At 42.2% G+C, this 20,615-nt stretch overlaps 2 protein-coding genes across 3 annotated transcripts; both read right to left on the reverse strand.

Annotated features, from left to right (window-relative positions):
• Positions 1 to 1,421: 1,421 nt before the first annotated feature.
• On the reverse strand, positions 1,422 to 9,573 carry dcaf12 (DDB1 and CUL4 associated factor 12). The gene is made up of 9 exons (XM_076156545.1): positions 9,163 to 9,573; positions 6,847 to 7,137; positions 5,963 to 6,250; positions 5,455 to 5,515; positions 4,708 to 4,901; positions 4,274 to 4,339; positions 3,924 to 4,086; positions 2,977 to 3,155; positions 1,422 to 2,496 (listed from the first exon to the last, which is right to left on the reverse strand). Exons 1-9 carry the CDS (start codon positions 9,220 to 9,222, stop codon positions 2,338 to 2,340), a joined length of 1,461 nt encoding a protein of 486 aa, XP_076012660.1. The 5' UTR covers positions 9,223 to 9,573; the 3' UTR covers positions 1,422 to 2,337.
• Positions 9,574 to 10,219: 646 nt separating this feature from the next.
• On the reverse strand, positions 10,220 to 20,474 carry idh3b (isocitrate dehydrogenase (NAD(+)) 3 non-catalytic subunit beta). 2 transcript variants are annotated; one of them, XM_076156668.1, is made up of 10 exons: positions 20,385 to 20,474; positions 19,247 to 19,420; positions 17,876 to 17,996; positions 17,342 to 17,535; positions 17,048 to 17,181; positions 16,824 to 16,926; positions 16,560 to 16,706; positions 16,200 to 16,294; positions 16,021 to 16,081; positions 10,220 to 10,701 (listed from the first exon to the last, which is right to left on the reverse strand). In XM_076156668.1, exons 1-10 carry the CDS (start codon positions 20,424 to 20,426, stop codon positions 10,624 to 10,626), a joined length of 1,149 nt encoding a protein of 382 aa, XP_076012783.1. In that variant the 5' UTR covers positions 20,427 to 20,474; the 3' UTR covers positions 10,220 to 10,623. The 2 variants fall into 2 exon arrangements, with proteins under 2 accessions (XP_076012783.1, XP_076012782.1); XM_076156667.1 differs by lacking the exon at positions 10,220 to 10,701 and adding an exon at positions 10,711 to 13,816.
• Between the last annotated feature and the right edge of the window lie 141 nt (positions 20,475 to 20,615).

Here is a 20,615-nt window from a genome sequence, read left to right on the forward strand (position 1 = left end):
AATCCATGCAACCGTAGTGCTATTTAGCAAACCGATCGTCAATTTCTTATGGCACCATTGCAAGAGTAGATTATGGTGTTGAAAGTTACCAGTGCCACAAACTACAAGCTGACAAAGATGTCTTTACAAGTCAAGTGGCCAGTTGTGACGTATAATGTGACAACAAATCAATCAGCATGGGAGGATGGATGGATTTTCAGGAGCCCCGTGGGTCGACACACTCAATGGCTGGGATGGGGAGCCCCCTGGAGTAGAGACAGCACAGCAGTCAGGAGGACTGTAAAAATAGCTGAGGGCCCGACAGACTGAAGGGATGGTGAGATGAGAGAATGAGCTCCAACTACACTCACACTACCATAGACCAGCTTTAAAAAAAAAAAAAGACTAAGCCTAAATAAAACTAAGGCCAGCTGATTTACAGCCCTGCAAAAGTAGACAGTGTCCACATCGTGTTTAACAGCAGTTTAGTCACATTGGATGCGTAACAAAAAAAAGGTGCGTTTCTTTGGCTGGATTCAAAGGTCGCAAGAAGATAGACGAGCACCAGCACTAAATCAGTTCTGTTGTTCAAAATCTGTTGGAGGAAAATATTTGTACGTTACGTATGACACTAAGAAACAGATTACATCCATGTTATTTTTTATTCACTCATTTAAAGATTTAGTAGGCTGTTTTTCAGATGTTTTTACAATTTACAATATCCTCTGATTCAGTCATTTGTAAAAACATTCATGAGGCGTGTATAAAAAAAAAACAGGGCATCACAGAGTAAAGACAAGTCAATCCACACACTTCCTCAGACATATACATAAAATGTATGCAGCTGTCCCTATGTATTCACACATCATATACACGTTTATATATAAAAAAACACTTTAAAAGTGTTGGTTTATTTGTTCTATCTGTGATCATTAGTGGGGTTTCTACCTTATTTTCAATCATCACCATGATACGGAGGAAAGTTCCATGTTAAAAAAAGGAATTCATGATTGCCTGTTGGAGCCTTTCACAGAAAGACATGAGAGAGGCAAGACACAACTCCTCAACCCTGCCTCTGCTGAACAAGATGAGGAGCAGAAGGACTGGATCCTGGATAGGAAAATAATGGGGGGGGGGGGGGGGGGTTTAAAACACTAGCGACAGATGTCTGTGGCTGCTGCGATTAACTGGAGGGTTAGTGTCATGCTGGGATTCCTTATATCAAATCCTTTTTAACAATGGCAGACTATATAAAAGAGTATGATCCACGACCAATGTTCTCTTCCAGTTGCAGTGCAGGAGTCCCAGAATTACAACTGCAATCCTGAACTCTGACACACTTCTGTATGAAAATGGTCATCTTTGATTACTTGCCATTACACTGAAAAACTCCCTAGTGACACCAGAAGATGTACAAATAACAGCAGATTTTTGAGCCTCCCCCATGCCAGCCACAGTATCTCACTGATGGACGACTCTGCTGATAGCATTCTGCTCACGGAGGATAGGATATATCCTTCATCAATGTGGATTTACATATGTTTACATGCCTCTGGCAAACAGAGGAGTAGCGCAAAGAGGGCCAAATAAATATGGTGGGTCAAATCACATAAAATGAAAAATATTAAACTACATATTCGTTGGGATAATTCATAGCAGAATAACTACACTGCATTTAGCGACCTTAATGTTACAAACACTGTCTGTTTCGATTGGGACACCCAAGTTTTTACTTCTGACCGGAGAAGAGAAAAGTTCTTGGCGTTCCATGCAGCCACCATGGCAAAGACGACCCCGTTTCCATCCAGCACTATTATTGTCTGTCCAATGTCCTTCAAAAAGTCACGCTGTATTCCAGCTCAGTCCTACCGAAAAAACTGTCTCTTCAATCGTCCTAGTCTTGCTCCCTTGTCCTTATTGCCATCCGTTTCAGTGAGTGCGCGTAGAAACATTTAGGAAGGGAATGCAAAGTCCGGGCAGAGGAACCAAGCCAGCAAAAAGACGACCTAAGTCGGATTCCTGTGAGGTGTATGGAAATATTTTTAAATGTTTTACTTTACTCCTTGCATTATTCTATATGTCATCTAAGTTCCTTGTGAAAAGTTGAATCAGTTTAATGGGTTTTTATATATCCTTATAAAGTAAACTAGTAGCTTAGGTTAGCAAAGCAATGATTGGAGGGAAGGAGGAACATAATGGTGGACACAATGGACAAGATACACAACACTCAAAGCTGTGACATGGGAATCATGCTCCTGAGTCCAAGAGTGGCAGGGGGCGAGCGAGAGGGATCAGGATGGAGGGAGTGGATGAGCCAAGGACAGCAGAGCCATGTAGTGGTCGGAGGTATGGAGGAGGCTAACTCCACAGTCCTGCGTAGTTGCCGTGCAGGCCGGAGCACAGAGGGCCACCCGCCACAAACAGCTTGGTGCCAGAGTCGTCGTAGCAGTGAGTGTACACGGCGTTTGGGAAGGAATGGATGTCGGAGAAGTAACTCCTCCACGTCTCATCCTGATTCTGAGAGCAGCACAGAGAGAAGAGAGTGAAGGGAAATGAGACAAAGATCAGATTTAATGGTGGCTGATGTTAAAAACGCAAAACCACTTATGACTGTGTGGATCATAACGTTAACAAAGTTTACTGCTACATTAACTAATTACCTGTTAAAAACAAGTCTGACTTCAAACACAAAAAAATAGCTGAGTTTGACACTTATTTCTGAAGGCTATCCGTAAATCTGGTGTGGCAGTGCAAACGGAGCAGATGGATAAATGGAGCTGGAGAAGTTGGCCTATTTAAAAATGTGGAGAATTCCGACTCCAATATATTGCAGCTTGACTTGTTTCTCCCCAATGAAGTAAACAACAACTTTTACGCTTCATTTGTTTGTTTTTCTGTATTTTTTGTTTGCTTGACTACAGTATTATGAGATTTCTACCAGCTTATTTCCATCTATCAAGTTAACTGCACAACTGTGGATGAGAAGATGCCTTGTACCAGCCAGCCTTTCCCAGTAGTAAGCTTGAGGATGCCCTCTCCTGGGCGCTGCCGGTACCCGCCGGCCGGATTCAAAGGATTCTCCAAGAATCTCTTGGCCCGAATGTCGTAGAACAGAAGTGAACCTTGGCCGGTGCCCACCGTCACAATGTGCTCGTAGAAACTCACAGAGCGGATCCCTGCAAAAAAAGATACAAAGAGGTCAGAGGACTTCACGCATTCATGAATCTATTTCCACCTCCCTCCAAGTTCACGAACTTTGTAGCTGGGTCATCTGGGAGTTGGGAAATTATTAACACCTACCTCACATAGGGAAGATGCATGCTGAGCAATTCTACTTTAGTTCTACTAAGAAAATAAACAATTCATCATTAAATCCTTCACCAATACAAAATGCACAAAATGTACACAACTTAAATTTCCTTTCTTTGGTGAAGCTATTATATGATTTATGTGTGAAGATGCTGATCTGACATTTACTGAAGCACACAATTGGCAAAACCAATGATGACGTTTAAGTCAGTTCAGCTCAGTGTTCATTGTTAATTATAAAGTTGAAGATGTAACAATCCCAACCCTTGTCAAATGCTTGAGCCTTCTTCACATTCAGTACACACCCCCTGCCCTCTGAAACGCCAACTTAAGAGGTATCACCCATTTATCTGTGACTGTCAAGAGGTTAATGCATGTGAAATAGATTTGTGGTTCAGAATATGGCATTAAGGGTCTAAAGAAACGGGTCTATACTGTGAATGGATAGAATAAGAACAGCCTGGGTATGTCGGGTTAAAATTTCATTAATGTTCCATAACAACCGTCATAGTTTCATCAGATGGGCAATAAATAATTTTACATTTAAATATCTCTCATCATAGTGTTCATGATGTAGACATTGCCAAGCATTGAACATGCAGCAGTCTGAACCCTCTCTCCATGTGATCACGCACCACTTCCTCTCTCCCGGGAATTGACGGACTTGATGCTGTTTGTTGGCTGCCGCGGGTCCAGAAAGGAGACGTGAGCCTGGGAGCCCACGGCATACACTGACCAGTCCTGTCCATATGCCAAACACACGTTCTCTTTGCAGTGAGGCAGCTTGGTGGAAAGTAGCTGAGGCGAGATAAAGGAGAGAACAGATGAGAATGAAGGTTGATTTTAGTCTGATCAGCTACAGATGTATCGGGTCGGGATATCAAGATTTCCAGCCTTAAGCAGTATCGCAGGGTATGGATATGGATCGGTTTGATATGGCAGGTACTGGTGAGGCAGACGCTTCAAACAGTGTGTTGTGGTTTACCTTGCACAAATTATGCTCAGCTTTCCAGAGGTGAAAGTAGCCGTCCAGGGACACAGCACCCAACTCCTGAAAAGGAAAATCAATATGAGAGGACACCAAATAACTCCCAAAGTTTGTGTGTGGAAGCTGAAACAATGAATCAATGAATAACTTTAACATCCAATTTCTTCGCAATATTGTATATATTCTTGAATTGAGTAGAGCTGTTCCCGTCTTCCAAAGATTTTAAAATACCCAAAATTTAAATGTACCCAACGACTTAAGTCTGCTCCAGCTCGACCCTGCACTGGATATTTGAGGCTAAGTGGAGCACGTCCACCCAGTGGACATCAAAATGTAGTCCAGGTCCACCTCTATTTTGCAAAAATTGTACTGTAGAGGCAATACTTCCCATATTCTACCCCATAAAGCAGATGTTTCAGTCTGAACCTTACTTTGTGATTGTTGTTGAAGGCGAGGGCCCGGACTCTGCAATTGTACGGATTGGTGTACTCCTTGGGGATGTCCTTGAGTGCACGGTGGGAGATATGGCAGTAGGAGGGTACCGTCTCCTTACTCTGACTCCGCTCAGCCAGACTCATTATGTCATCTGTCACTTCCCACAGGCCCATGGAACCATCCCTCGATCCTACAGCCGTCAAAAGACACAGCACTTTACCACCACAATCCCAACCTTAGCTCCTCTCTACTTTTCCCCTTTCCATGTGTGCATAAGCATGAACTATGAATGCATTTCACTAACTTAACTTCTTACCTTCTTGTCTTGCTAAAAACTGTATTCTACTGTTGTTGTTATCATTCGTGTTGTTGCAGTGCCTCTCTGCGTTTCTCTCTCTCCTCCCTATCAACCCAACCAGTCAAGGCAGATGGCCGCCCACCGAGATCACGGGTTGGCTTGAGGTTTCTTCCCGTTAAAGGGGAATTTTTCCTTGCCACTGTGTCTGCTCGTGGGGTAATGTTGGGTCTTTTTAAAAGCTTTATGTGTAACAGTGCCTTGAGATACTGTTTGTTGTGATTTTCCGCTATATAAATAAACTGAATTTAATTGAACTAAATATGAGATATGAGTAGCACTGAGATCAGTGTGTACTCTGTGCTCCTGAAATGGGAAACTCCATGAAATAGAAGGAATAACAGATTTGTGGAGGCATCTCTCCATGTGTACTGAGCAGGCAACTCACCAGAGACAGCCATGCTGTCACTGATCCACGCTATGGAGAAGATCCAGTCCTTGTGACCATCCTGAAAAACAAATATAATAAAAAGAAAAACTATTGAAGAAAAACAATCAGCAGTGACCTTACTAACCCCCCTTAACTCTGGCCTTAACTCTCAACAGATCGCTATGATCCAAAATCTGAAATTCTACCAACTGAGGTATGTAAGCGTCTGAGGAAACATGGTGCTCATTATTATGTTGTACTTCAGGTATATACACACAAACACAAACAGAAAAGACAGGCTAAGGACAAACCAGGCAGCAGCCAACAGCTTTTAGATCAAACAATATTGGATTATGTGCCTTTGCTTAACATAACGAAGCTGAAGGATTTATTCACATTGACTAAGAGAAAGAATATGTTAATTCAATTCAGACTAAATCAATGCAAGCAGACCTAAATACAGATGTCAAAGAATCAAGAGTGTTCCACATCCAAACTTCATACCTAGATAATTGAAAAAACTTACATCTCCAACACAAACTGGGTCGAGTGTGGGCAGCCGGTAGATGGCCAAGTTGTTTGGGTTGTCTCCTCCGGTGGCTAGCAGTGTTCTGGAGGGGTTAAGCTCGATAGCATGGATGCCACATCCCTGCTGGTCCAGCCTGGAACGTGAGCCTCCTGTGTGGAGGAAATTCCCCACCGCAACAGCACTGGTAGCTGTACCGACTGCCCCCGAGCCTCCGCTGCGAGACTCCCTGTCCTTAAGCATGGGGATGCGGGTTATCTGCCCGGTCAGGACATCAGCTACAAAGAGCTGCATGTGAAAGAAGGAAAGCAGCCTGTTAACTTCAACACACTGAGGGGATAAAACTAAACCATTGCATAAAAACCATTTGGTCATTCATTATTGCTTTTTTGCAATAACTGCGCCCCCCTAAGTTACACGGTATTACACCGTTAGACTGTTAAATATTCGCTAAGATTTCCTTATCTACAAAAGGGGGGCCCTGCAGAAAAAGTTTTGGAACCACTGGCTTAATGCAAGCTGTGACACCTGAAAGCCATCTGTTGCACCCTCCATAGAAATGTATGCCCATTACATCCACAGTTGTTGTTTTTAACCTAAGCACAGAGCTTTAAATGTGGTTCACTCACTGGCCTTTGGAGTGTGTATAATGAATGAAAACATTGAAAAAAAGACAAACTACTATACAAGCAAAGTAGCATTACATTTGGATGGTGGACCAATTATTAATCATATCATTCCTGGTCTGATGTAAACAATGGAACCTGGTTATGGTGATATGAACAGTTGCAATAATCTGAAAGCTGTCTGGATTTGACCTGGCAGTGACAGTATATGGAAAGGACTTGAATATAAATGCAGGTTTCAACCAAATGGATCCTCACCGTGTTGCATTTGGTCCCACACACCACCTGCCGATGGTTGAGCCATTGAGAGGCAAACACCTTGTTCAGTCGCCCCAGAGAGAACTCCCTCTCCTTGAGGATGCCCGGGAGCCTGCCTGCTGCAAATCCCCGCAGGCTCCGCTGGAGTCTCAACTCATGTTGCTGCTGTGGTCTGAACTCCCGCCCCCGGAGTGCACACACCACCGAGTGCCGACTGCACCACCACTGCTGGGCATGACGGGATGATGAAGAAACGCGGCCCCGCTTGTGTGCCGACTGACACCAGCCCAGCTTTGTGAAAGACAGGAGCACAGGGCCATGGGACTTCAGGTTTCTCATGGGAAAAATGCCACAGTCATCCAGAATGTTTCACAGGACATCAGGAGTTGTGAAGAGTCAGTATGTCATTTGCATCATGAAGTAGCAATACTGAAATGTTATATGAAAATTCATTATTCACTTGTAGCTTGTCATACCTGAGGGTCACAGTGATCTACATATGCAAATAAATGTGTATGTTTTTTTCAAACAGTACATATTGTTCTAATGCTCTTCCTCAGGCTGCCACTCTGCTGACTACATGTCTTCTTTCTGCTTCAGTGCCCCAATGAATCTGGTTCCACCCACCATGTGCTTTACGCTGGTTGCACACAATGTGGTTGTGTGGCAGTAACGTGTGTACTAATTGAAGCTCCTTTTTCCACACACACTAAGAACTAAGTCTCAGAAGAATAGTCATGTTGTACTGAAGTATCAGTGTATCAAACGAGCTTAAACCACTGTGATAACAATCAGTGCTGGTCATTACCGCATCAATGTGACACTGTTTATTATTTTCAAGACCCCTTTTTTTAAACGTAAATAGACACTTGTGTTCAACGTCACCTCGTGTGCCATTTGCATGTAAATAGCTGTACCCAGAGGACTGAAGACGCACAGCTCACTGACACAGATTTTAGCTGCGTGACAGGTCACAGGGGTATCAAAGCACAGACACGCATGCACATCTTCAACACTTCCCCTAGACACAGCATAATTTAACATCTCAGACCAGTATCACTGACAGTGACTACATGGAGTGAATGTCATTACACCTCATCATGTACCCGCTGTGATGTCATAGCTCTGGATTCTGTCACACTTACTTATAATGCACACTTACCAAATAAACACCTTGAGTCTCCCTTGTGTATGGAATGTACTATATAAATAAAGTTGCCTTGGCTTTCCTAGTCTATAGAATGTACTGGATCAAGGTACCCGACTAAATGGTAAACACGTCAATCTGTCTGTCCAGTCATCAATTTAACATTCAGAATTAAAGGTTAAATATGTGGACAAATGCGTGTTGCTGCTTGAGCTCAATGTCAAGCTGTTAAGAATTTCAGTTCAGCAGTTTTGTAAAAGAAAAAGACTTCTTTCACTTCTTCAACACAAATGACAAATAAGTTCAAAATTTCAATCACAATGTATGTCATATTACAATTACAAACAGAGTTGATTATATTTGATAAACCTGACTGAATTTTCACCCACACAACATCTATCTATCTATCTATCTATCTATGGCTTTGAATTGATCTGTGAATATGTGTGTATAATATCTGTGACGTTTCAATTGGACTCGCAAATCTGTCGCAAAAGCGTCCTGGCGTGGTGCCAAGCCCGGGGCATGCCTGGACACTGTTGCCATGAAATGCAGTAGGTCAACCAAAAATGGCAGACGCCTGAGACGTTACCCTCCCTCTGGGTATTTGGCAATCGAGGATAACCGGACACGTATCGGTTCATCGTGTTAACAACATTCATTGAAATGACCAAGTCGTGTTAACAGCTGTTTGTGAATGTGATCAGCGTGCTTAAAAATGTGTATCATATATGTACCCATAGTAGCTTGCTAATTAACGATTCAGTTAATCCGACATTAAATGTTATTAACCATAGAGAGGTTTTAAAAGGCTAAATTATTAACTAACACTCCCGTGATCATTACTAGTAGACTGTAACAACGGTAATGGTAACATGCAATACACTCAACAAACCAGTGACTGTCAGTGTGCCCTGTATCAAATAATAACACCAATATAATTAAATCGTCGTGCAACCAGCTAATGTAACTAGATCTTTAGTTAACATCAGCTGACATATCGTTTGTCACAGGACGTTGGTAATGTCACGCTGACATGAGTGACTAGCTTTCAAATGTGGAATTGAAAAGGGCTCAGTGTTGAATTGGTTCTGTATAGGTCAGTCTGGTTGCTAGTTAGCATGCTAACATAACATAAGACCGACGCATACGCACAGGTTTCCGCCTACCTGTTGTTGGTCCTTGGGCTCTCCTGCCTTCCTTTTCCTGCTAACTGTTTTTCTCCCCATAGTCTGACACACACAGCTTCCTCACCCACATGGAGGGTAACAGTGACGCTGGACACTGGATCATATAATGGCGATAAACTGTTTTGTTCCTTGGCCCTCGTTAGCAGTTTCCGACGACGAGGAAGGACAATCACATCGGAATACGTCCGCAAAGATTACCACTAAAATGCAAACGTTAGCTCGCCTCCTGGGTTACCAAACAACAGTACAAATAAGAGCCGTCCAACCAATTCAGTTTGGACAGAGTAGCTAAAAGCAGCGCAGGCTTTCTTTTTCCTCACTAGTAACGTCATCAATGGCGAGTGCATATAGAGCTGCGCAGCCGCCGTCATCTCCAACATCAGCAAAACAAGGTCGTACGTGAACGCGAGCGTACGTGCGTGCTCGTACCCTGCGCCTCACTCCCTCCTGGATGACGCGAGCTCCGAGCACGCGGATAACACGCTGGGTTACTGCTCTCAGTGCTCTGACCGACCGAGCCTTTCGAACACCGCTGTGTCGTTCACCTTCATTCACTGATTCGTTCTGTCAGCTTAACCGTCAGTCGTCCTACGCAGTGCACACCAGGGCACGGAAGTCAAGAGTTACGTTTGTCCTTATTGTGTTCTTGCGGAAATGATATAACGAGACCATTTTGTTATAAGACTGCATATCAGGGCCTTGGTACTAATATGACTAAATATGCAACCATTATTATTAATTACACTTGTGTTTTACATCAAAATATACTAGAAAATAAAATATGTATTGCAAATATCTGTTTGGGCATCAGATCCACATTTGTCATTTATTTATTAATTCATGTTGATACTGTTTGTTCATCATTTTCATTGAACAAATACATAGTATATAAGTAATAGCTGAAATGGTTTTGCCAGTATTACCCAGAGCTATCTGGGCGGATAATTCTAATCATATTACCTGATTTGTTTCAACACATAAGCAATTCGCAGAGGATTTTTTAATATTTGTGAAATAAAACTCACACACTGCTTACTCATCATGAACCCACAAAGGTTAAATATTTAATAGATGAATAAATTATATATATATATAATAAGCTACACAAACCATATCAGTACTGATCAAGATACAGGAATGTAAAAAAATACAGTATCATGGCAGATAATATGTTAAGTATTATTGTAATTGACAGTATGTATCGGGTCATCATAAGACATTTGAACACATTGGCTGTGCTTGAATATGAGTTTCTTATGTGATATTTTTGTATTTCACCTGGATTTAATAAAGCTTAAGTTATACAGTGACATGTAAGCCAGGGCTAGGTCATACTGCATGTGTTTACAGTCAGTCTGTTTACTGCGGAGCGATGAGACAGGAGGTGAATATAAAGCGTGAGACCAAGTAAGATGCTGACAGATCTTGCAAATCCAAAGCTTAGACTGCCAGGTTAGCAATTATGGCCCGGGTGAACTCATCACTTGTGGCGTAGCCCCCGAGGTCTCCTGTGCGTACCTGTTGCAAATATAAGTGCAGTGAGTTACTATATACACAGCTGTGCGCACACACAAACACAGTGTTAGAGAGCCTTTAAATATGTGAACAGGTAGAGTAGAAAGGTTTTCTTAGAACGAGCTTTGTTTGTTTCCTGTGCGTACCTGTTGCACGCACACACACGGACACGGACACGCATGCACGCACGCACGCACACACACACAGCAACATATTTTAATATTAAAATTGTCCAATCATGACTATTCATGGTAAACAGAATTCATAACATCATCCAATTTGTGACCTGAATATACAGATGTAAAGCTGATGGATAGAAAATACTTTATTTTTCATTGATGTATGGTTGATATTTCACCATATGTGAAGTCACTTTTCCGCACAATAGCTAAAACATTTGATGCAAGCACTGTTTAACCACTAAACAACACCAGATAAGGCAAATGTTTAAATCATAAATCCAAATGAAGAACGCTGCCAAGTACAGCTGATGACTGAGAATGAGAACACATCAATTTAAAATGCGCAACCTTTGTATTATCGGAATCTATGTGGTTAATACCACTACTGCTGCTCCAACAGACCACTTTAATGGATTTGATGACCTCAACAGAGAGGTAGATAAAAAAACCCCCATGATTTATAATATTAAATGCATTTATAATAACACTGAAAAATTGAGTCAATTGACAAGTAGTCATTCAACACCTGATTACTGTACATCAACAACTAAAAGATATAGTTTTGATATGCTTGACTACAAATTTAGCAGTTCTTTACACCGCGTTCCAAATTATAGTGTGTCATAAACATTTTTGTTTCTCAATTAAACTCATGGATGGTATTGTGTCTCAGGGCTCTTTGGATCATTGAAATCAATCTCAGACACCTGTGATAATTAGTTTGCGAGGTCAGCACCATCAAAGGAAAACTAGTTAAGAAGGATGTTCCACATTATTAAGCAGGCCACAGGTTTCAAGCAATATGGGAAAGAAAAAGGATCTCTCTGCTGCCGAAAAGCGTCAAATAGTGCAATACCTTGGACAAGGTATGAAAACGTCAGATATTTCATGAACACTTAGGCGTGATCATTGAGCTGTGAAGAAATTTGCGGCTGTTTCGGGGCACAGACGGGGTCATGTAGATAAAGGCATAATGAGGAAGGTGTCTGCCAGACAAATTCATCAGATTAGGAGAGCAGCTGCTAAAATGCCATCACAAAGCAGCAAACAGGTATTTGAAGCCGCTGGTGCCTCTGGAGTCCCGCGAACCTCAAGGTGTAGGATCCTCCAGAGGTTTGCAGTTGTGCATAAACCTACTGTTCGGCTACCTAAACAATGCTCACAAGCAGAAACGGGTGCAGTGGGCTCAGAAATACATGACTAATTTTCAAACTGTCTTGTTTACTGATGAGTGCCGTGCAACACTGGATGGTCCAGGTGGATGGAGTAGTGGATGGTTGGTGGATGGCCACCATGTCACAACATGCTGCGACGTCAGCAAGGAGGTGGAGTCATGTTTTGGGCCGGAATCATGGGGAGAGAGCTGGTAGGCCCCTTTGGGGTCCCTGAAGGTATAAAACCTCGGCAAAGTATTTGGAGTTTCTGACTGACTACTTTCTTCCGTGGTACAAAAAGAACAACCGTGCCTACGTAGTAAAATCATCTTCATGCATGACAATGCACCATCTCATGATGCAAAGAATACCTCTGTGTCATTGGCTGCTATGGGCATAAATGAGAGACCCCTGACCTCAACCCTATTGAGAACCTTTCGAGCATCCTCAAGCATAAGATCTATGAGGGTGGGAGGCAGTTCACATCAAAACAGCAGCTCTGGGAGGCTATTCTGACATCCTTCAAAGAAATTCAAACAGAAACTCTCCAAAAAAGTTCAATGGATGTAAGAATTGTGAAGGTGATAGTGTGAATGTTAACATGTAACTTGGCCTGTTAAGATGTTTTTGATTGAAATAGCTTTTGATTTCAGTAAATATGACCTGCTAATGCTGCAAATTCAACAAATTTTACCATTTTTAGTTCTTTACAACATATAAAATGTTTTGAAACTCTGTTGTGCATAATAATTTGGAACAGTGCATTTTGAGTTTTTTATTTTAAAAAAATTGGGAGGTTTGTTCAATACAATTTAAATTATACTGTAACGGTTGATGACTTGAATTATACTGACCGTCATTTGCATCGACTATTTAGGAAAATCTGAGAAAAATATCAATTACATAATAACTTGGAACGCGGTGTATGTTGAAATACCTGATTATACATATTATAAAATACTGTGCATTAGGATCGATTTCCATGTACGCCACAGCCACAATTTCAGCATCGATAGCATTTACTTTACTTAAATCTTAAAAGTTACTGCAACACAGCAACAACAGAACGGGTTTAATCACATTAAGAGGTTTGGAGATCAGAGACAGTTTGGCATTAGTGAGTTATCACCATGTGGCAACTGTAGCAGACAAAAGTTCTGGATCGATCAGTGTGATTAGTGAGGAAAGAAGAGTCAGGAGAAAGAGACAGGAAAAAGAGACAGGAAAAGGCAGAAGTTGATTAACAGAAGTAAAACGTTGTTGGTAAAGGGACACACAGGGTGTCACAGTCAGTACAATACTGTAACAGATGTGGTCTGTATGGTCAGCATGGCTACGGTTAAGAAAGAAACAGAGTTAATTGTTTCGTGGGGAGGCTGAAAAATCTCAGGGTATAAAAGGGAATGATCTAAATAAGAAACACCCAAAAGTTTTCACCTTTAGGGATTGGGAAGAGCAAGGGTACAGTAAATATGAAAAAAGAGGGATCAAGCTTAATGTGACGGAACGGCTTGCGTGTTATAGAATTCAACCATACCATACACAATCTAAACTGTGACCACAGTTTAGATTGTCAATGTCAATACATTGATGCTGTGGGACTTAACATGAGTCCAGGTCATGTTAAGATCAGTGTCCAGAGTGTCAAAATGTGAGGGGTCAGGATTTTGGGAGGGCTGGGGTTGGCACATCTTAGTTAACTGGTCGGTGACGCAGGTTATCCACAACGGCACGCACAAGGTCTGTCGTGGTACCATACCCACCAAGGTCTCGCGTCCGCACCTGGGACATGCACACAAACACACACACGGGGAAGGGACATAAGGAGATGGGGAATCAACGGGAGAGGAAGGCCACTTCAGACAGCATTCTCATATTCACACGGGTGCTTAGCGACACTCCCCAGGGAGTATGCAAGGTCCGACACCCCCCCCACTGAAGGAACATGCTTCACCAACTTTTACAGATTAATAACGACCTCGTCTTAAAGCCGCTGTTGCTGAAATGTGATACATGCAAGTGTGGACAGGCGTGAGTTCAATAAGGAGCGAGTCCCAGTGTTAAAGAAAATGTTATTTTCCTTGGTAGTGGGTGCATGGAATTTGTAGGCAAATCAGCAAGGAGGAGAAACTGAATAAAAGACATAAAAACGAAGAAGATTAAAGGCTCTCGAACACACTTCAGTTCCAGTTTGTCACCTTAAAGAAAATAACTCATGGATCAGGAACAGCTAATGCGTCATAGCTGGTAAATGTATAGTCTGATTGTTGTGTGACAGACCTATGGCTGGTCAATTTCACACGGAAAACAAAAAGCAGTATCTATACAGTGCATCTGAAAAGTGCTCACAGGGCTTCACTTTTTCCACATTTTGTTATGTTACAGCCATATTCCAAAATGGAATGAATTCATTTTTTTCCTCAATTTTATACACAACACCCCGTAATGACAACATGACGTTTTTTTTTTTAAATGTTTGCAAATGTATTAAAAATAAAAAACTAAGAAGTCACATGTACATAAGTATCACAGCCTTTGCTCAATACTCTGTTGATGCACCTTTGAATATGATGCCACAAGCTTGGCACACCTATCTTTGGGCAGTTTTGTCCATTCCTCTTTGCAGCACCTCTCAAGCTCCATCAGGTTGGATGGGAAGCGTCGGTGCACAGCCATTTTCAGATCTCTCCAGAGATGTTCAATCGGATTCAAGTCTGGGCTCTGGCTGGGCCACTCAGGGACATTCATGGAGTTGTCCTGAAGCCACTCCTCTGATATCTTGGCTGTGTGCTTAGGGTCGTTGTCCTGCTGAAAGATGAACCGTCGTCCCAGTCTGAGGTCAAGAGAGCTCTAGAGCACGTTTTCATCCAGGATGTCTCTGTACATTGCTGCATTCATCTTTCCCTCTATGCTGACTGGTCTCCCAGCAAACTGACCTCCCAGTTCCCAGCTGAAAAACATTCCCACAGCATGATGCTGCCACCACGCTTCACTGCGGTGCCTGGTTTCCTCCAAACATGACGCCTGGCATTCACGCCAAAGAGTTCAATCTTTGTCTCATCCGGCCAGAGAAAGAATATTGTTTCTCATGGTCTGAGAGTCCTTCAGGTGCATTTTGGCAAACTCCAGGCGGGCTGCCATGTGCCTTTTACTAAGGAGTGGCTTCTGTCTTGCCACTCTACCATACACGCCTGGTGGATTGCTGCAGAGATGGTTGTCCTTCTGGAAGGTTCTCCTCTCTCCACAGAGGAACGCTGGAGCTGTGACATAGTGACCATTGGGTTCTTGGTCACCTCCCTGACTAAGGCCCTTCTCAGTTTAGACAGCTCTAGGAAGAGTTGTCTCGGATCCTGTCTAGGATGTCTACAGACAATTCCTTTGACTTCATTCTTTGTTTGTGCTCCGACATGCACTGTCAACTGTGGGACCTTATATAGACAGGTGTGTGCCTTTCCAAATAATTACCAATGAACTGAATTTACCACAGGTGGACTCAAATTAAGCTGTAGAAACATCTCAAGGATGATCAGTGGAAACAGGATGCACCTGAGCTCAATTTTGAGCTTCATGGCAAAGGCTGTGAATACTTATGTACATGCAATTTCGTAGGTTTTTTATTTTTAATACATTTGCAAACATTTCTAAAAAAAAAATTTCATGTTGTCATTAATGGGGTAATATGTGTAGAATTTCGAGGAATTTTTTTTTACTTCTTTCCGGATGCACTGTATATAGTATGTAAATATATACAGTATATATTGTAAATTTGCCACTTTGTATTTATGTTATGGCAGTTAGTGATCCAAAAAGAGAAGTGTTAGAAACATGTTAGAAAACCAAGCAGGAAACACAATTAGGGTTCTCATTCTCTCTTAGTCGGGTATACAGTGTATCTGTTAATGTCTGCCGGGTTGTCATGGAAGATACCATGTTCAGAAATGGGATGCACAGGTGAAGAGTAGGGTGAGATGACGAGCAACACTCACCTTGCCCTGTTTGATGACCCTCTTGACAGCGTCTGACACCATGTGGGAGTGATATTCCAGGCTGCAAGGCATTAAAGTGACAACATCAAGACAAAAGCAAAACTGCCTTGTACAAGGAATGCTGAACCAAAGGAAAATGGGGTTATATGGTGTGAATATGGTGGAGGTAGGTAACTCACTTCAGGTGCTTGAGCATGTTGGCGGCACTGAGCAGCATGGCTGTGGGGTTAGCAATGTTCCTGCCTACTGCTTGTGCGAAGGGGTGGCGTGCACCCTGACACACACAGAGAGAGAGAGAGAGGGACAGAGAGAAGAGGCGGCAAAGAAAAATCCCTTCAGTCCTCTTCACCACCACACATTCTTATAAAAAGCATTAATTATCATCTCCAAGCAAAGATCTACAGTATGTGCTTCAAATGAGCCACCCGTCAGATTGCGTTATAGCATCTAAGACCCAGTTCTTTCGAACTATGCTGACGTCTTAAACTGAGAGACACCTGCAAAACAAAACAGAAGGCAAAGGCCCAGCAGACACTCACGGTCTCAAAGACGGCATACTCTGCACTGAAGCTTTCTCCAGGTACAACTCCTGCTCCTCCAACCAGCCCCGCTGCCAAGTTATCAATAATGTTGCCGTACAGGTTGGGCATCACCAGCACATCAAACTGGTACGGGTTCTGGACCAGCTACAGAGCAGAAACAGAAAGAGAAGGATAAACATATAATATCCCTTATCTAAAACCAGATCATATTTTTTATTTTATTTTTTTTTTTTAAATGGACATTGGTGAGGCTGTGCATACCTGCATGCAACAGTTATCAATGATTATGTTTTCATATTTGATTTTGGGATACAGTTGTGCCACCTCCGCACAGCACTGAAGGAACAAGCCGTCAGCTAATTTCCTGTAATCAAACAGGAGAAGTGAACAAGCGTTGTTATAGTGGTGAAGCAAATCATGACCTTAAGGAAGGACGTGATTCTGAAATATATATGTAAAAGATGAGACGCAAAGGGTCCACTTACATGATGTTGGCCTTGTGAACAGCGGTGACCTTGTTTCGACCTTTCTTGGTGGCATAGTCGAAGGCAAATTTGGCGATCCGCCTCGACTTCACCCTGGTGATGATCTTCAAACACTCAATCACACCTGTAACACTCTAAAGAGCAGAGCAGGAACATGCCTACATTAACTTTTTATCGAAACTACTGACTGCTAATAAAAATGGGCAACATTCACCTTCCAAGAGACATGAAACAAGGTCCCAGGCCAAACCACTGTGTGTTCATGCTCAGATGATCAGGTGGTCCATTATTTACCTCGTGCTCCAAGGAGCTGTACTCTCCTTCGGTCTGCTCGCGGATGATGACCAAGTCCAGGTTGTTGTGGCGAGTGCTGTAGCCTGGCAGGCTGTTCACGTGGACCACGTTGGCAAACAGGTCCAGTTTACGCCTCAGCCTCATCTCATATGAAGCCAGCTCCCCTTTAAACTCCATGGGTGTGTGAATCTTTCCTGGATAAAGCAAACACATTGCAATCATATCTGTTAAGTCAATGGTAGTGTTCTTAAATTACTACTTAGATTAAAATACTGAATTACTTCAAAACAGAATAAAGATTCAGTCAATAAAGGCACTTATTTTGCTGTAGATTTAATATATTGCTGGATGAATTCACTCCAGGGCCAAAACCCCCCCCCCATCACTAAGCAATCAATAGATAGGCAAAGGATGAAGTGCTTTTTATTAATCAAATATATGTAAGGGGCCAGTAAACACATAGAGCCCTGCAGGTTGTCAAGACGACTGTTGATAACTCATGGATACAGATAGTGACAGGAGAAGAGCAGTTACCTTTAATTGCCACTTTGTTGTTCTTCATAGAAGTCAACACTTGGTCCAGCTTTTCCTCACTGGCCATGTTTTGTACTTCACTGAGGTGGAATTCCTCAAATTCCACAGGAACATCACCTGCCTGGAGACAGTGGTGAAAAAAGATGAGGGTAGTCACAATGGATGGATTACATTTCTTTTCCAAATACTTCTACACACTCTCCTCAGCTAATGTGCACTTTGACTTTTACATGAGACAAAAACACGATTAGGGCTGGGGCGACGCTTCAACGTAAGTCCATTAAGGAAAAGAAAACGATTTGCAGAAAAGTGTATTGAAGTGTCCCAATGATGCAATTAGGGCTGGGGTGACGCGTCGACGTAAACCGACTACCCAACTACGTAAATACGTCGGTTTGCATATCCATGCGCAGTCTCAAGTGAAAGCATAGCGGAGCCCGTTGTGTACCCGCCCACCAAGCATGATGCACTAGGACATGGGTGGCGAACACGCTCTTTGCCGGCTGACGTGCAGAAGCGCAAACTGACCTGCGTCTCATGTATTGTTGCTGTCGAATGTGCTCTATCACTTTTACTTGAATTGAATAAACAATATGTTGGGGTTGTAAAACGGAGATTATTAATCAAAAGGTAGCTATTTGTGGAATAATGCCCATTTTCATCTACATTTTCACATTGAATGTAATGTCTGCATCGCTGCTAATGTAACGATACACCATGTGTTGTTAATCGGCCGTTTTATATTTTCTGTTTACTTCATCAATAATACATGAGTGAGCTGAATGCATTACTATGTTCTTATGGAATACACAACTCCGGACACACGGAGATCCCTGGCCTAAGAGAGAGAGGAAGAGGGAGGGGGAGAGAAATTGTGTGTACATATGTTTGTGTTAGTGCTGTTGAGATTTGATCCAGATTGCAAGTTTCAGTTCTTCTTGTGTTATTCAAACTGCGCTAATTTTACTGCAGGACGACTTAATGTTGGGCTGCTAAACTTGAGGTTGCACAATTATTCCCTCTGAAAGTGACTTGAATATTACATTGTCTCATTTATTCTTGTTGTTGAATCGATACTTGCAGATTGCATTCGATCACTTTTAGTTTAATTGAATAAGCACTTGCTTTCATTTTATTTAGAGATTTTATGTTAGACTGTAAAACAGAGATTATCAATTTAGGCCAAGCGATTGTTTGTTGTGGAATTATCCCAAAGGCTTCTTCAGTTACGTTTGTTTGTCTTAAAGAGATATGATTAACTAAAATATTGAAATATTAATTAGACAAGTTCGATATTTATTTTGTTTAAATGTTATACTGAGTAATAAAAACTAATAGAACAAGTTTCCAGTTCCACACATGTAAAAGTACCTTGAACACTTCCTTAACGGCAGTCATCAGCTCTGGTCCAACTCCATCCCCAGGTACCATTGTGACCTTGAAAGTAGCATCTGCACGAGCTGGCGGAGCTTCCGGAGCGCAGAGACCAGCGGACATGCTCAGGGGGCGAGACCCCAGCTGCTGCCACCGGGGGCCACTAAGGCCCTGAGGGTGAGACAGAGGGTACAATCAAGAGTCAATCTGTGACAGTCTAAATTTACAAGACAGTACTGAGGACAGTTTATAAGAGTGGTTTAGTGAACAGGATACAAGGGGTAAACGACTTCTTTCACAACGGTAACTAAAATGAGAACCAGTGGATATATGCAGGTACTGCATTTTTCATTTAAAGGCATGCATGCATACCTGCATACTGCTTGTTTGCGGGTATGCACACAAGCGTTGTGTGTTGTGTCAGAAAATATATTCTTTAAACAAGCATGCATCTGTTGACACCATTTACTGAAATCTTGCTAGAATAATCAACAGTAATCAAACAAGTGTAGTTCAAAATAGTGTTGACTATGAGGATGAATGACAATGTTGCATCCCATTTAGCTGTGCAAGCCAGCTGAGCGGAAAAACCAAATGGAGGCGACACTGCTTGGAAAATGCATAATAAAACAACGTTATCAAAATACAAACGTATTGTATAAACTGATAGGGAGGATTCTTATCTGGCCTGGCCTGTTCGCAGATTATTATTATTAGTTTGTGGGTAGCCGAGATAAGTTATCAGCAAACAGTTGTGCTCCCCTTTAAAGGCTTCAAAGCAGCAGTCTTCTTAACATGACAAGGTTAACTCGTTAGCTACTAGTATAGCAAGCTATCTCACTAAACCCAAAGCTACCAAACTAATGTCGAGAGATGGGTGACGAGTTTAGACAGACAATCCACACAGTGATTTAATTATGTGATGCCATCCAGCTAATAATCACATTTAAAATCATGTATTATCTCCAAAGATAAAACGCAGTGAGGACACACAGCTCATCGTGTGTTAGCATCCAGCCTCAGCTTTTCCTTAACACCAACCGGTTAAACGACCCACAGTGAAAACGACACTAATCTCTAATTACCTTCAGTCATTTTAACAAAATAAGTCTGTAAGCATCAGCTGAGCGCTCACCTTGACCAATGTTACCAAGCTTCCCCTCAAGGCGGCCGCCATCGTCTCAGAAACGGTTCAGCTTCTTCTTCTGTTGTACTTGTGTTGCTGTGCAGCGCGAATACCCAGCGAAAGAGCCGCCAAGGGGATATAATATGTATTGCATGATGGGTGAAGGTTTGTATGAGCCAAGGACGATGATTAGTTTTTCATAAGGTTCATATTATTTTGTAATAGTGCATTGTCGCTTTA

The sequence above is a fragment of the Genypterus blacodes genome, unplaced genomic scaffold (assembly GCF_046128005.1).
Source record: "Genypterus blacodes isolate CSIRO-AG114 ecotype Tasmania unplaced genomic scaffold, CSIRO-AGI_Gbla_v1 ptg000070l_1, whole genome shotgun sequence".
NCBI classification, from domain to species: domain Eukaryota; kingdom Metazoa; phylum Chordata; class Actinopteri; order Ophidiiformes; family Ophidiidae; genus Genypterus; species Genypterus blacodes.

Bases quoted from the DNA above. Each gene is read 5' to 3' on its own strand.
- dcaf12 (XM_076156545.1), bottom strand. From the start codon at position 9,222: ATGGGGAGAAAAACAGTTAGCAGGAAAAGGAAGGCAGGAGAGCCCAAG. The intron at 4,902-5,454 runs GTGAGTTGCCTG...TGACGGCTGTAG, and splicing joins TGACAGCATGGCTGTCTCTG to GATCGAGGGATGGTTCCATG. The intron at 3,156-3,923 runs GTGCGTGATCAC...CTTTTTTTGCAG, and splicing joins TTCCCGGGAGAGAGGAAGTG to GGATCCGCTCTGTGAGTTTC.
- idh3b (XM_076156667.1), bottom strand. From the start codon at position 20,426: ATGGCGGCCGCCTTGAGGGGAAGCTTGGTAACATTGGTCAAG. The intron at 16,927-17,047 runs GTAAGTGGACCC...GTTTGATTACAG, and splicing joins GTTCACAAGGCCAACATCAT to GAAATTAGCTGACGGCTTGT. The intron at 13,817-16,020 runs GTGAGTGTTGCT...TGCATGTCCCAG, and splicing joins GGGTCATCAAACAGGGCAAG to GTGCGGACGCGAGACCTTGG.